The sequence below is a fragment of the Ornithorhynchus anatinus genome, chromosome 3 (assembly GCF_004115215.2).
Source record: "Ornithorhynchus anatinus isolate Pmale09 chromosome 3, mOrnAna1.pri.v4, whole genome shotgun sequence".
Lineage (NCBI taxonomy): Eukaryota > Metazoa > Chordata > Mammalia > Monotremata > Ornithorhynchidae > Ornithorhynchus > Ornithorhynchus anatinus.
In genome coordinates this window covers 17,463,707-17,480,245 of record NC_041730.1, presented here as the reverse complement: position 1 = coordinate 17,480,245, position 16,539 = coordinate 17,463,707, and the positions used below count along the sequence as shown (strand labels likewise).

General features: G+C 50.7%; 1 protein-coding gene across 1 annotated transcript in view; it reads right to left on the bottom strand.

The window, feature by feature from the left end:
* DDB1 (damage specific DNA binding protein 1) overlaps positions 1 to 16,238 on the bottom strand; it is a 31,312-nt gene extending 15,074 nt beyond the window's left edge. Inside the window, exons 1-9 of the mRNA XM_029060812.2 lie at positions 16,021 to 16,238; positions 12,617 to 12,765; positions 10,624 to 10,740; positions 7,026 to 7,247; positions 5,350 to 5,464; positions 4,635 to 4,732; positions 2,066 to 2,224; positions 1,257 to 1,340; positions 681 to 797 (exon numbers count right to left, since the gene is read on the bottom strand). Of these exons, the coding sequence (XP_028916645.1) occupies positions 681 to 797; positions 1,257 to 1,340; positions 2,066 to 2,224; positions 4,635 to 4,732; positions 5,350 to 5,464; positions 7,026 to 7,247; positions 10,624 to 10,740; positions 12,617 to 12,765; positions 16,021 to 16,081 (1,122 nt within the window). The 5' untranslated portion in view covers positions 16,082 to 16,238. The remainder of the gene's footprint in view (positions 1 to 680; positions 798 to 1,256; positions 1,341 to 2,065; positions 2,225 to 4,634; positions 4,733 to 5,349; positions 5,465 to 7,025; positions 7,248 to 10,623; positions 10,741 to 12,616; positions 12,766 to 16,020) is intronic.
* Between the last annotated feature and the right edge of the window lie 301 nt (positions 16,239 to 16,539).

Genomic DNA, 16,539 nt, shown 5'->3' with positions numbered 1-16,539 from the left:
GTGAGCCCCATGTGGGACAACCTGATTACCTTGTATCCCCAGTGCTCAGAATAGTGCTCGGCACATAGCAAGCTCTTAATACTATTATTATTATTATTAAACAACAAAAACCTAATCATCTAGGGGTCCTAAGCCTGTAGACTGTAAACTCATTGTGGACAGTGACTGTGTCTGTTATACCGTTATATCGTACTTTCCCAAGCGCAAGCAGCGCGGCTCAGTGGAAAGAGTGCGGGCTTGGGAGTCAGAGGTCATGGGTTCTAATCCCGGCTCCGCCGCTAGTCAGCTGTGTGACCTTGGGCAAGTCACTTAACTTCTCTGTGCCTCAGTTACCTCATCTGTCAAATGGGGATTAAAACTGTGAGCCTCCCGTGGGACAACCTGATCACCTTGTATCCCCCAGGGCTTAGAACAGTTAAGCGCTTAACAAATACCACAATTTATTTTTTATTTTTTTAGTGTTCAACACACAGTAAGCACTCAATAAATACGACTGACTGACTAAGCCAACCCACCAGGGCAAATCAAGGGAAAGGGTCTCTCTCGCCCCTCAACAGCCACACCTCTCACCACGTTCACTAGGAGAGCTGGAACGCTATTCTAGTACGCTGGAAGGAAGAGCCCCTCCCTCTTTCCTGAGAGATGGGTTTTCCGAGTCATCCAAGGAGCGGCGACCTTACCTGCCCCTGTCCCTGCCTCTCCAGGTCCACCACACACATGTCCACGATGGGTCCCAGGTTGGTAAAGGTTTCCATGGCCACCACATAGGACCCTTGCTCGTTGCTGTCCACATTGAGCTAGGAACAAACCGAGACGTTACCCTCTGAGGGCCCTACCCAGAGGGACGCAGAAACGTGGCTTTCGTCACCTAGAAGGAACCCGAGTGGAGTGGGCTTTCTCCAACCCACCTGGAAGCTTACGTTTACAGGAACCTCCCCTTCCCCTAGAACAGATCTGCAACCAGAAAGAACCGTTTGACAGAGGACCCCTCGACTCGGTGATCTGTGCGGGAAGGGGAGCAGGAGAGATGGGAGGAGGAGATATCAGCGGTACTGTGAATGACGAGGGGCGAGGCTGAGCCAAGGCCCTTGACCAGAGCAGCTGGACCAGAAGCTGGGCACAGTGGAAATCTGGCTGTTCCCGGTTCTGAGAAACTGCCAAAACAGAGGAGGAGAAACTTAACCCTCGAAAGGAGATTCACGAGGAGCGGAGGGAGCCAGAAGACGGGGCGTCGGGAGGGGGTGGTGGTGCCTCACCTTCACAAGCTGGGAGTCCCCAAGGCGAGAGCCGACAAACACTACGCCGTTGTCGAGGTACGTCAGGCACTCAGCGATGGAGGTCTGTGAAAGAGACGAGAAGACAGGGAAGGTAGGAGGTGGTCCGGGAGCTCCGCGAGGGAGCCGGGCGGTAGAGACGGCAGCCTACTGGAGCGTGAGCAAACCAGAACCGAGACAGAGACTATAATTCAGGAGATCACCCAGCAAGTTGGTTGCTTCCACGCTTTGCATCTCTATTTTTTTTCTAGCCTCCCAGTAACAACGTATGACCACTGAAGTCTCTTTTTTTGCCTCTCGATCCCAGGTTACTTTTTTCACTTTGTTTCCTTCCCCCATTTTCTTTCTTTGGTCAAGGACTAGGCCTGCCTCCTTCCTTTGCTCTTTCTTACTCTCTTTTTCCTCTCTCTCCTCTCTCTTCCCCCCATCCTCCACCATCTAAGCCTGGCTCACCACAGGAGTCGAGGGTGGGGGAAGAGGGAGTCCACCTCGACACTCCAAGGCTCCAAGGGGTTGATTCTCCCTCACGGCGACCCAGGTCCCACCTCCGCAGGAGCAGAGCGAAGGCGAAAGGGGAAGCGTGGTCCCAGGGTGACCCTCAGGCCCAAAAATCTGGCTCCCCGCCCCCCATCCCGGACTGAGTCAAAGGCCGGGTCCTCCTAAGAGCACCTTTCCCCCAGCGGAACCCCGAAGAGGACGCGGCGGTGAAGGCCGACGAGGGCAGTGAAGACATCTGGTGGCGGAGCGGTAGGGCTTCTGGGCCGCGACCCCGGCGAAGGGACAAACCCTACCTCTCCGAGGAGTTCCACCCGCAAATCTTTGAGGGTGACGGCGCCATCCATCTGCTCCTCCTTCTCCAAGAGCAGCATGAAAAGGCGACCTTCCATGTCTCCGAGCAGATAGCGGGAACCGTTGGGGTCCACCCGGTTGTGGCATACGATGGTGCTTTGCTGCCACCAGGGAAGAGGAAGAATGGGAGATGAAGCCCCAGTCTAACATTCTGGCCCCTTTACCAAGCACAAAGCAATGTGCCAAGAGGAAGTGAAACACGGGAGGGGGAGCAAAACAAAAAAAAAAGCAGCTCCAAGATGCCCTTGGCTGGCAAGGAACACACAAACGCCTGAAATTCACCCAGGTTCAGGTGACTTTCACAGTAAAAACACATGTACTTTGACATTCCCCTGTGGAGCACAACACTCTTTAAAGACTCATTCATTCATTCCATAGTATTTATTGAGCGCTTACTATGTGCAGAGCACTGTACTAAGCGCTTGGAATGGACAAATCGGTAACAGACACAGTCCCTGCCCTCTGATGGGCTTACAGTCTAATCGGGGGAGACGGACAGACAAGAACAAAAGACTCCCTCCCATTCGATCAGTGATATTTATCGAGCACTCACAATGTGCAGAGCACTGTACGAAGTGCTTGGGGGAGTTCAATATATTGGCAGACACATTCCCTGCCCACAGGGAGTTTTAAGTCTAGAAGGGGGAGACACTTTAAAGGCTCTAACAGGGCAGAAAGGAGATAGGAAATACTAAACCCTCTTTGGCATTCACATCTGTTCAATTTATTCTGTTCATTCTAGTTGTAAATACTTTTCTACTGGGCTGCCCCTCTAGACGCTACGCACACTGCAGGCAGGGACTGTGTCTGTTATATGATTATACTGTACTCTCCCAAGTGCTTTATACAGTGCTCTGTACACAGTAAGCTCTCAATAAATGATGAGAAGCAGCGTGGCTCAGGGGAAAGAGCCCGGGTTTGGGAGTCAGAGGTCATGGGTTCAAATGCCGACTCTGCCCCTTGGCAGCTGGGTGACTGTGGGCAAGTCACTTCACTTCTCTTTGTCTCAGTTCCCTCATCTGTAAAATGGGGATGAAGACTGTGAGCCTCACGGGGGACAACTTCATTCCCCTGTATCTACCCCAGCGCTTAGTACAGTGCACTGCATGTAGTAAGCGCTTAACAAATACCAACATTATTATTAATAAATACGACGGGCTAAGAGTGTTGACAGTTTTTCTCTCCCGGAATGGATAATCCATAATAAAGGAAAGAGTAGTCAGGAAATAGGGCAAAGCTTAATGTTAGGAAGATCTGCCTTATCTCCCTACCTCACGGGGTCGTTGGGACGGTTGAAATGAACTAATTAATGTGAGACTGCTTTGGTAACAAAAGCACTAGAGCAAACTGAGGCATTATTACTGGAAGCAGCACGGCGTAGTGGGTAGAGCATGAGCCTGGGAGTCAGAAGGTTATAGGCTCCAATTCCGGCTAGGCCACTTGTCTACTGCGTGGCCTTGAGCAAGTCATTTCACTTCTCTGGGCCTCAGTTCCCTCACTGAAAATGAGGAGACTGTGAACCCCTCGTGGGACAGGGACTGTGTCCAACCCGATTTACTTGTATTCACCCCAGCACTCAGTACAGTGGCTGGCACATAGTAAGTGCTTAACAAATACCACAATTACTACTATTATAATTATCATTATTATTAAGAGTCTGGAAAAATCGTGAAATGTGCTGATGTAACAACTGCCACAAAAATACAAATTGTCACCTCTATGGTGTTTTCAGTGACAATTTATGGATCTGAAAGCTGGACAAGTGAAAAAACAGGACAGAAGGAGCATCGATTCTTTTGAAATGTGGTGCCGGAGAAGGCTTTTGCAAATACCATGGTCTGCCTGAAAAGCAAATAAATGGGTTTTGGAGCAAATTAAGTCATGGTAGCCTTTGGAAGGCCAAATGACAACTTAGATTAGCATATTCTGGACACATCATCAGGAGGACTAATTCTCTGTAGAAAACACTAATGCTAGAAAAACTCCTGGGAAAACGTGGAAGAGGCAGGCCGGCAGCTAGATGGATAGAAATCATAAGAGCGACAACGGAGACTCATTAAGCAGGGGAACGGATTATGGCAGAGGACAGGATGTTGTGGAGAAAATACATCCATAGGGTCGCCACGGATCGGAAACGACTTGACGGCATTTGATAATAATAATAATACAAGTGCAAGCTCCTAGCGGGCAGGGAAAATATCTTCCCAAGGGCCTAGTACAGTGCCCCACACCAAGTGGGTGCTGGATATTCTCTACTACCATCCCTACAAGGTGCAAGAGAAAGGAATCTTGGTTACCCAGGCTCCAGTTCTCATCCACCCACTATCTCCTCCCACTGGGCGGGGAATGGATCCGATTATTATCCTGTACTCTCCCAAGCGCTTAATACAGGGCTCTGCACACAGTAAGCGCTCAATAAATAGGACTGAATGAATCTCCCGGAGCCTGAGACGGATCAGCTGCTGCAGCGCCAAAGGGAAAGTCGGGGGAAAGAAAGACTTGGCATCTCACCTTGATAATGGGAGGGGCGATAGCCAGGTACTTATCCCCATTGTGGTAGGTGATGGACTCCTGCCCGATGATGATGGCGCCTCCAAAGGGCTCTGGGACTGTGGGAGAGCAAGAGACTACATCATTACGGAGCACGGAGAGCAGCGTTACCATACTCAATGTCTTCCCTCACCACCCGTCTCCTGAAGATGCAAATACTCTACCTCGAGGCCTCATTCAATATTATCATTTAGAGAGGCATGGGGAGATCCCATGATTTGCCAACCCGGGCCCCGTGGAGGCCGGCAACGCAGTCCGGAGACCCACACCTCCCTGAACGCGTTCGGTACTTTCCATTTCTGAGGCTTGAATGATCTCCTCTGCTGTTGTCCTTTCCTTGTTTCTAAATCCCAATGCCTCCTTAGCCCACCTCAAAATCAGGATTAGGGAGACTAATGCCTCAGTGAATTCTTAAAGGACTTAAGGATCCCCTGGAAAAACGGCTGTGGTTACAAGCGAGGAAGTGGGGGAACGCACTCCAAGGTGAACTAATAGGTAGACGAAAAGAAAGGCGGTCACAGGAATTGGGAGAGCAGGGAAAATCATACGAGCATTGTCGGAGCTGAGTTGCAGGCTGAAATGAATCAAGAGACGCTGAGGATGAGGGGGAAAATCACGACAGACAGCTGGACTGTTAGAGCTGGCCAAGGCAGGCTTTCCGGAAAACCCAACCAACCTGCGATCACCATGGATGCTTCGGCCTCCACGTTCTCCTGCTTCCAGGGGCCCTTGTTGAATTCCTTTTCTCTCAGGGACACCTCGTAGGTCTTCACGTGGCGTCCTTGAGGGTCCTGGGCACGGGAGATGGGTGCAGTTAACTCAGGGGAAGGAGGCAGAGCAAACCGACCCGATTACTTAATAGTAACCATAACTTCTGACAGTTAACGCTCTTTAACATTCCCAAGCCGCTCAAGTACAACCTCCCCAACCACCTCCAACTCTATTCCATTCAGCTCTGGAAACCTTAAAAGATCTGTGGGTGTGTTAAATCAATGGTATTTACTGAGCACTTATTGGGTACAGAGCACTGAACTAAGTGAGTGGGAAAGTATACTACAATAGAGTTGTTAGACTTCAGCTTTGCAGGCTGCCAGTGGGAAAGAAGCTCTTTTGGAACGAGGATATCATACTCTCCCAAGCACTTAGTACAGGAATGCTCCATAAATATCACTGACATCGATAGATACCGTTAACTAGCGGTTCTAATCTCATTAAGCATCAAAAAGCATGTGTTATTAAGTGCCCCCAGAAACATGGCATGAGTCTGGTTGGTATGCCAGATCGGACTACCACTGGACTGAGCTGCAGATTCACCAAGATGCTTCTGAAGAGGGTTCATACCATCTTGTCTTGATACTGAAATCCTTAACTTCTGCTTGAAAGAAATGGAGCCCTCCCTAGGAGAGTAAGGAATTAGTCCATCTACGCTGATTTCTTACTTCCAATGAGCAGGTCAGGGCCTGCCTTTTTTTTTTTAATGGTATCTGTTCAGTGCTTCCTTTGTGCCAGGCACCCTGCTAAGCCCTGGGGTAGACCCAAGTTTGTCAGGTTGGATACAGCCCTCGTCCCGAGGGGCTCACGGTCTTAATCCCCATTTTCCAGATGAGGTCACCGAGGCACAAAGGATTGAAGTGACTTGCCCAAGGTCACAGAGAAGACAAGCGTCCGATCCGGGATTAAAACCTTGGCCCTCTGATTCCCTAGCTCAAGATCTTTCCACTAGGCCACGCCGCTTCTCAAGCTTGAGGCTCTTCTCCCGTGGTTCTGGGAGGTGTCCTGCTCCTGAAGCTTTAGGCGTAGGCCGTAGCCAAGCTAGTCAGGGTAGACTCGGAGCCAAAAGTGAACTCCTAGAACCAAGGAACGCTCCTCCCCAGCTCACAAGCGGGGTAGGCTTTGTTTTCCAAGGCAGTTTCCAAGCCAGTTCTTCAGAGTTCAAATCTAAGGGAAATAAGCGTCACACCAAAAAGAAAGCCATTCCCAGGATCTCCCCTCCAATGCCTCGCACAAAACAACCGGTCAAGGTCTACTGACCTAAATCATCCCCCTAGGCCTCCCTTCACCTAAAAGTCGCCCCCCTCCAATACCTCGCACAAAACAGTCAAGGTCTACTGACCCATATCATCCCCATAGGCTTTCCTTCACCTAAAAGTCACCCGCCTGCGTAATGGGCAGACAAGGCATGCATCAGAGGAGTCCTGGGGGCCCCCAAGAAATCCCACCCTAACTCACTACGCGACAGCCAATCCAGGCTGCTACCATTCCAGTTCCTCAAGCAGGTGGTGACACCTTCCTCCCTCGGGAGCAGACGGAGCGGCGCTCCCCCCCGTCCCTCCTCCTCCTTCCCAGCAGTACCTGATAGACGAAGCAGATGGTGGGGGCCTGGCAGCCGTACAGGAACTTCACGTCGATGACCTGCAGCTCTTCCAGACGGATGTTGAAGGCTTTAAGCTCTTTGTTGTCTCGGTCGAGGGGGATGACCTTGAAGAGGCCGTCGTAGAGGCGCAGCCCGATCATTCGGCACTCGGGGTCGATGATGCCGATGATGCCCGTCTCGGAGGGACGGCCGATCCGGTCCTGGGAGGGAAACGGGGGAATCGGAAAAGTGTCCGAGCACCCCGACGGGACACCGGTGGATGTGTCACTCGCTCATGTCTCCTGGAGAGTGAAGACCCTATCCCAGGTTAGGAGTGACAGGGAAACCATCAGGTAGTGTGATCCAGCAGAACAGTAGGGAGACCTGGTTCTGGTCCAAGCTCTACCACTTCTCTGTTGTAAGACCCTAAGCAAGCTACTTTCCAAGTGGGGGCCTCAGTTTCCTCACCTGTAGAATGAATGGGGATAATCATGCCTGCATTCTGCCCACAGAAATGTTGTGCGCACAAATCAATCAAATAATCAGTGGTACTTACTGAGCGCTTACAGTGCACAGAGCACGATACTGAGGGCTTGGGAAAGCACGGTACAATAAAATTCACAGACATGACACAAAAGCGCTTTGGAAAATAAGAGGGCTACACAAATTTAAGGTACCACTGTTCTCATCTAGCGATCAGAATAGAACTGTGATCCTAGAGGTCTATTATTAGCTGTACTCGGCCCTCCCCGGGGGGTATCCATCAGCCCACCACATGTATTGGCAAATAATTGAGAGTTAAAAAGTTGAGAGAAATAATTAACATATGTAGACAAATAAATCAATTGCAGCTAAGTGCAAGAGAATGCTGTTTAGACTGTGAGCCCATCACTGGGCAGGGATTATCTATCTGTTTTCAAATTGTACATTCCAAGCGCTTAATACAGTGCTCTGCACATAGTAAGTGCTCGATAAATACTACTGAATAAATGAATGAAGCGACTGACAAGAAGGTATGGAGATTCATCAGGGAAGATATCCTGGAGGAGGTGACTTTTTAAGGGGGCTACGGGGAGGGGTGGATGTGGTTTGGCAAACCTGAGGGAGGATGATGCTCCACACTGGGGGGGGGGGGGGGCAAAGGGTTCAGAGCACTGAGTCAAGAGTCAGGGACCATTTGGGGCCTATTAGGAGGAGTAAAGAGTGCAAGCTGGGGTGCAATGGGAAGACAGACCAGACAGCATGAGCTCCTTGGGGGCAAAGAACTATCTACCATCAAGTACCATCATCATTATTATTATTTTTATTATTATTACCAACTCTGCTGCATCACACTCTCCAAAGTGCTCACTGTGGGCACGGGAATGTGTCTGTTTATTGTTATATTTTACTCTCCCAAGTATTTAGTACAGGGCTCTAACACAGTAAGCCCTCTATAAATATGACTGCTTAGTACACTGCTCTGCACACAGTGAACTCTCAATACATTCATTCATTCCATTGTATTTATTGAGCACTTACCGTGTGCAGAGCTCTGTACTAGGCGCTTGGGAGGCTACAACAATAAACAGACACAGTCACATTCCCTGCCCGCAATGAGCTTACAGTCTAGAGACTGTATGCCTCTACTGATACTGCAGCGTCTACCAATACATCTTACTGATCGATCGACTGATATCAAAGGTCATGAATTTTTACTTTACAGAAGCAATGGGAAGCCGCTGAAGATGGCTGAGAACGATGTGCTCCAAATGGCGCTTTAGAAAGGATTCACGCGGGGAAGCCAGTGAGAGACTGCTGCAGTAATCCAGCGTGAAGGAAATGCGGGCTTGAACCGGGCGGGGGGGTCAGTCACAGTAGAGTGGAAGGGAAGGACGGGTGAAATGTTACCATCCACGTAAGAGAGGAGAGGAAGACAAACCCAGAAACCACCTCGCCCGCGGGATTTAGAGACAGGGTGACTGCAGGTAGCGAATGAGAGAAAGGCATCAGAGATGACCCCACGGTTGAAAGCTTTTGAGACGGGAAGGATGTTTTAGGGAGGGAGGATGAATCCGGTTTAGGACATGAGAAGTTAAAGGAACTGGTGGGTCATTCCAACTGAGGTATTCTGCATAGAAAGAAATGCAAAGTATACATTCGGGCGTATGCTGCAAAGAGGTTGGTATGTGAAACCTTGCGAGTTGTTGGACTTCCCAAGTGAGTGTAATGATAATAATGACCATCATCATATTTGAGGTAATCGTTAACCACTGGCACTGTACCAGGAACTGGGGCAAAGATAAACAGATGCTTCAGTCTCTGTTCCACATACGGCCCTCAGTCGTCATAATAATAATAATCATGGTATTTGTTAAGCATCTACTATGCATCAAAGCACTGGGATAGACACAAGCTTATCAAGTTGGACCAAGTCCCTGTCCCTTGTGGGGCTCACAGTCTACATCCCCACTTGACAGATGAGGTAACTGAGGCCCAGAGAAGTGAAGTGACTTCCCAAGGTCACACAGCAGGCAAGTGGCGGAGCCAGGGTTAGAAGCCATGACCTTCTGTCTCCCAGGCCCGGGCTCTATCAACCACACCACGCTGCTTCTGAGGCACGGGGAAGTGAGCAAAAGAGAAGCAGGGTGGCCTGGTGAAAAGAATACAGGCCTAGAAGTCAGAAGAAATGAGCCCCAATGGCAGCTCTGCCACTTGCTTGCTTAGTGAGATCTTAGGCAAGTCGCTTAACTTCTCTGTGCCTCAGTTTCAACTGTAAAAAAAAAAAAAAAATAGGGATTCAATATTTGTTCTCCCTCCAACTATGATGATGAACCCCATGTGGGACAGGGAGGTGTCCAGCCTGATCTGTACTTATCCCAGGACTTACAACAGTGCCTGACACATAGTGAGCCCTTAAATGCCATTAACAAAAAAGACAACCAAAATGAGAGCTCCGCATTGCTCCATTTGCTCTACCCCCTCTTCCCGCCCCACAACACTTGTATATATATGTACATATCTATAATTTTATTTATTAATGCCTGCTTACTTGTTTTGATGGGCATATATATATCTTTATTTATTTGTATTGATGCTACTGATGCCTGTTTACTTGTTTTTGATGTCTGCTTCCCCCCTACCCTTCTAGACTGTGAGCCCACTGTGGGCAGAGATTGTCTCTTTTTGTTGCTGAATTGTACTTTCCAAGTGCTTAGTACAGTGCTCTGCACACAATAAACGCTCAATAAATACGAATGAATGAATGAACAGGCGAGGAGAGGAAGACAGACCCAAAAAGAAAGTTTGATAGTTACGAAAGAACAATCAGAGAGGTAGGGTGAAACCTGGGATGAGTCCCGGGCTCCATAAAACCAGTAGGTGCCTGCTTCCTAAAACGCCGGCATCCAAGGGGTGAAATACATGGATTTCATCTGTCAAGTTCTCCTCATCATTTGAAATTTCACTACCACCACGACTCATCTAAAATGCGGTTGTAGAGTGGTTTATTCTCCGCTCTGCTCCTCTGGTCAGAGATATCGTGTGGGAAGCTAGAATCCTCCTCCACGGGTGTCCGAGGCCCGAAGACCCCTCCTTTGGGCCGGGTAGACCGCTCACCTGGACGTTTCCGTGGGCTCGGGTGATGATGTCAATGCTCTCGCCGCTCTGTTTGTACTCTAGAATACAGGCGTTGTACTTCGCCGTCAAGATGAACAGGAGGTCTTTGTTCTCCCCCTGTGGATGGACAACCGACCCAACGCTGTTAGGAGACATTCTTCCCTGCCAGGAGCTGACTTTCAGCTCCTCCCTCTAACTACCTCTGGAAATGATGTCTCTGAATTTCAAATACCCACGTATGAGCATGAGGCAAAACCATCCAGCGGGAGTGTTTGCAAGGATATAGAAAGAAAGAAAGCTCTTGCCTCATTTTTAAGGCTTTCCAGCAGTCTGCTCCACATAAAACACTTCCCCCGTGGCTCCGTGACTTTTTCTCCAGTTCAACTCGGTAGACTTTCTTCCTCTTGATTCCTACTTCCTCCCCAAAACTCCACTTTAACTTCCCCTCTTCCCTATCTATGCGGCAACTGAGCGCCTTCTAATCCTTCCAATCCCAATATTCACTGCGACGATACTTCCAAGAGGCGCTTAACTCATTTTACTTCTCACTGTTCTCATCCTTCCTATCCCTGCGCCATCAGTGGTAAATAAAAATAAGATAAAAATTTTTTTTTAATGGTATTCCCATTGAAAACCCTGTAGCCAAGTATTGGGCCTATCTCCTGTGTTCCGCTCTGCAATTACTGCCTCGTTGGTGCTCAATTAGGGGATAGTAGTCGTGCGACTTACAAGTCGCTCCCTAGAAGTGACCAGTTGGAAAGGTCCCATTTCAAGTTTCACCTTTTCTACTGAAAACTTTAAATGGAAGACGTCTGGATGTGCTTCAGGCATGATAAAGTGCAGGCACTTCCCATCTAGTTCATCCTGGGGTCTGGTAAGGAAGGTTGGAAGGTTTGAGTTTTTCCCACCCAGGGGCCCGAGCGAGCTGGGAGTTCATTTTTCAGCTGGTCAACTCGTGTTCAGCACATGCACGGGGTGGGGGGGGGGGGGTCTGACCTGAACTCCACCTCCCCGAGGGGATTCACGACCCTCTCCCACTGGCCAAAGGGCTCTGCTGGATACCTTCCTGTTGGCTACCGGGACTCCAGGCCCCGAACATTTCCCTCTCCCTGACCTCTAGCTGCAGAGAGAGAGCTGAGTTTGATCAAATCACCAAAGGAAGTGAGAGTGATGCCCTTCTCTCCTATGCCCTCTTACCAAGATAATAATAACGTTGGTATTTGTTAAGCGCTTACTGTGCACAGAGCACTGTTCCAAGCGCTGAGGTAGATACAGGGTCATCAGGTTGTCCCATGTGAGGCTCACAGTTAATCTCCATTTTACAGATGAGGTCACTGAGGCACAGAGAAGTTAAATGACTTGCCCACAGTCACACAGCTGACAAGTGGCCGAGCCGGGAATCGAAGCCATGACCCGACTCCCCAGCCCGGGCTCTTTCCACTGAGCCACGCTGCTTCTCATAAGATGAAGTAGGAGGGTAGAGAGAGCTTTTTTCAAAGAAGAGGGGTTGTTGACGGGCAAGTGAATTGGGAAGAGAGGGAAGAAAGACCCAGGAGAATAATTTTCATAGCTCAGGATATTACTACCATTTCGCCTGCGATAAAAAGTTGTCTCGGATTAGCCTTGCCATTGCAGGACCTGATTCAGAGAGTTCACGAGGCCCAAGCCGGTGGAGCCATATTGGACTGTACTTAGACCCTCTCCCCTTTCTTCTCCCACCTTCCGTTGCCTGGCTAAGCAGTAAGAAGACAGATTTCTTCTGTGTTCTGAGTTCATCTCCCTCCCCCCAAAAAATCACATTTACAGTAGCAGCAAGCAAAACTTTTTAAACGTCAGGATTTGGGTCGGGTTGGACCCTGAAAGTGAGATGCCCAACAGGTTTGTACGGGGCCGGACGCCCAAAATCGGGCCCATTCAGAGCTCAGGTCCGAAGGGTTCTCCTCAGCACAACCGAAGACCACACCACGTAGCGAGCCTGGTTGGCGGCACGTACCTTGGGACGGAAGAGTTCCATGACGGCGATCTTGCCATACATGCCCACCTCCTTGACGGGCCGCAGCCCCTCTGGCGTCACTACATAGATCTCTAGTCGAGTGTTTTTGGCAATTAGCAAGTTCAGGTCTTCGGCAGAAGTGAAATGCCCTGAAAGAAGCACCAGAGTTCCCGTAACCGACGACGCCGTGCGATGTAACTTTCGACCTGGCAGTGCCCTGGTGTATGCCCACTATGCCCCAAGTACCCCGATCTCTAGCCGAAGTCTCCAGTTTCTCCAGTTCTCCCTTTCCCTCTCTTCCCCCGCTTCCAGCCTAGCCACTGCTAACACCCAGAACATCCCCCAGCCTCGGCCCCCGTGATATCTGCATGGCTCTTTCACCGATTGAGACACTGAAATAGGACTGTGAAAAGTGGACACGGGTGGAGAAAAGGTCACTTTAATATCGACTGTGAAAGCCCTAGAAAATCTCTCCTCTCTTCTGATTTTTTTTTCCACTACAGATGCTTCTGCTGACACTTCTTGAACCCAAGACCACTAATTCAACGCTTCTCTTTCACACTTTCTGGCATTCAAAACAAAGGAATCTACTGAGCACCCCCTAAATATAGACTACTTTAGTGGGTCTTGGGGATAGGTGGGGGGTGAGGGGTTACCAAGGAAGGACAAGTCGCTGTCCTCCAGAAGATAGCAACCTAATAACCTCTGTGTATGTACTCTCCCAAGCGCTTAGTACAGCGTGCTGCACAGTAGGCACTCGATAAATACCAGATTAACAACAGTTCGTCTTCCTCCTGTTTTAGGCTTATCCTTGCTAGAGCAGCACCCTTGTCCAGGGATGTTTGGGATAATGGTAATTAATAATTATAGCATTTATTAAGCACTTACTAGACTGTAAGCTCATTGTGGGCAGGGAACGGGTCTCCCAAATCTGTTACAGAGCACTCTCCCAAGCGTTTAATGCAGCGCTGTGCATACAGTAAACGCTCAATAAATATGACGGATTGCCAAGCGCTGCCCTAAGCACTGAGGTGGACACAAGATAATCAGGTCGGATACCCAGTCCCATCCCATTTAGGCTCACGACCCAAAATCAGAGTCTCATTAATCACGACCGTAAACCCCATCAAGGACAGACTTGAATCAAGCAGCGTGGCTGACTGGAAAGAGCCTGGGCTTGGGAGGTTGTGGGTTCTAATCCCGGCTCCACCGCTTGTCAGCTGGGTGACTCTGGGCGAGTCACTTCACTTCCCTGTGCCTCCGTTACCTCAACTGTAAAACGTGGATTAAGACGGTGGGCCCCGCGTGGCACAACCTGATGACCTTGTATCTCCCCAGCACTTAGAACGATGCTTGGCACATAGTAAGCGCTTAACAAATACCATTATTACTATAATCATACGTCCTCCAGGAAGCCTTCCCTAGGTTACCTCTCATCTCTCCTCCCTCCTGTGTCGCCTATGCACTTGAATCCGAATCCTCTACGTCCTTGGACAGAAAAAATAGTAATAGTATTAAGCGCTTACGGTGTGTGAGCACAAATTATGGTAAGTGCTAGGAGAGAACACACGAGTAAAAATTGGACAGAGTCCCCGTCCCTCGACGGGTCCCCCGATTTAAGCACTCACCCCACCCCCCCCCCCGCAGCATTCACGAACATACTCTTACACTCCGCTGCTCCCGCTGCCCGTAATTTATTCTCCTGTGTGCTTCTCCCGTTAGGCAGAAAAACCCTCAGGTGCAGGAATCGTGACTGCCAATCCCGTGGTACTCTCTCAAGTGCTCAATTGGTCTGCACGAAGTAGGCACTCAATAAATACCCCTGACTGCTTGCTCTATTTTTATGTATATCGGCAGCAGCAGCACTCACAGTGGACGGAGCCCGGGCCTGGGAGTCAGGAAGTCATGGGTTCTAATCCTGCCTCCGCTTTTGTTCACCCCTTCAGTCGTATTTACTGCGCGCTTACTATGTGCAGAGCACTGTACTGAGCGCTTGGAATGTACAATTCGGCAACAGATAGAGATGACGACAACGGGCTCACAGTCTGCTGTGTGACCTTGGGCAAGTCGTTTTGCGTCCCTGGGCCTCAGCTACCTCCTATGTAAAATGGGGAGTGGGACTCACAGGCTTCATCCCCATTTTCCAGTTGAGGTCACTGAGGCTCAGAGACGTGAAGTGACTTGCCCAAAGTCGCACAGCAGACCGGTGGTGGGGTTGGGACTAATAATAATAGTGATGATGGTATTTGTTAGGCACTTTCTATGTGCCAAGCACTGTTCTAAGCGCTGGGGAAGATATAAGATAATGAGGTGGTCCCATGAGGGGCTCACGGGCTTCATCCCCATTTTCCAGCTGACGTCACTGAGGCCCAGAGAAGTGATCTACCCAAAGTCACACAGCTGACCAGTGGCGGAGCCGGGATTAATAATAGCAATGGTGGCATTTGTTAAGCACTTACAATGTGCCAAGCACTGTTCTAAGCGCTGGGGGGGGATACAAGGTGTTCAGGCTGTCCCACATGAGGCTCTCAGTCTTCATCCCCATTTTACAGATGAGGAAACCGAGCCCCGGAGAAGTGAAGTGACCTGTCCAAAGTCACCCAGCTGACCAGGGGTGGAGCGGGGATTAATAATAGTAATGATGGTATTTGTCAAGCGCTTACTATGTGCCAAGCACTGTTCTAAGCGCTGGAGCATACGGGGTGATCAGGTTGTCCCACGTGAGGCTCACAGTTAATCCCCATTTTACAGATGAGGTCACTGAGGCCCAGAGAAGTGACTTGCCCACAGTCACCCAGCTGACAAGTGGCAGAGGCGGGATTCGAACCCACGACCGGTGACTGCCAAGCCCGGGCTCTTTCCACTGAGCCGCGCTTGGGCGGCCAGGCCAGGCCCTGCCCCCCACGAGGCCTAGTACGCCCTCAGCCAACCGCCTTCTCAGGGGATAAATGAAGGAGGGACTGAGGGGATGAATGAATGAGGGGCTAAGGGGGTGAATGAATGAATGAATGAATGAGGGACTGAGGGGATGAATGAATGAGGCACTGAGGAGATGAATGAATGAGGGACTGAGGGGATGGATGGATGGATGGATGAATGAATGAGTGAGGATCTGAGGGGGATGAATGAATGAATGAGGGACTGAGGGGATGGATGAATGAATGAAGGACTGAGGGGATGAATGAATGAAGGACTGAGGGGATGAATGAATGAGGGACTGAGCGGATGAATGAATGAATGAGGGACTGAGGGGATGAGTGAATGAATGAGGCACTGAGGGGGTGAATGAATGAATGAGGGTCTGAGGGGGTGAATGAATGAATGAGGGTCTGAGGGGATGAATGAATGGCGGGGGCAGTTCCCGCCCTGACAGGCCTCCCCTCCCCTCCCCCTCCTCCCCTCACCGGTCACGCAGCTGTTGACGGCGGTGGGCTTCTGCGCCGTCACCACGTAGTTGTACGACATGGCGGAGCCGGCGGTGAGGAAGCGGAGGAGGCGGAGGAGGCGGAGGCGGCGGCGGCGAGGGGACGACGACGAGGAGGAGGAGGAGGAGGAGGAGGCGGCGAACGGCGGCGGCCCCCGCGCTGCGGCCTCACCACCCGGCCGCGCCGCGGAGCATCACGGGACCGCCTTCCTCCCCTCCCCCCGCTCCGCCTCGGAGGCCTCGCCCAGGCGCCTGGGCCCCGGGGACCCGGATGGACGGAGCCTCGGGCCGCCCATTGGCGGCCGTCGGGAGGAGCGGCAGGTGATTGGCTCCGGCCCGCCCGGGGCCCCGGCTGGCTGAGCGCGCCCATTGGAGGGCGCCGGGAGGCGCGCCAGGCCATTGGCTCCGCCCCGCCCCGCTCCCACACTCAGCCCGCTCATTGGCCGACGCCGGGAGGGGCGTCGGGCGGTTGACTCCGCCCCGCCCGAGGGACCCGGAT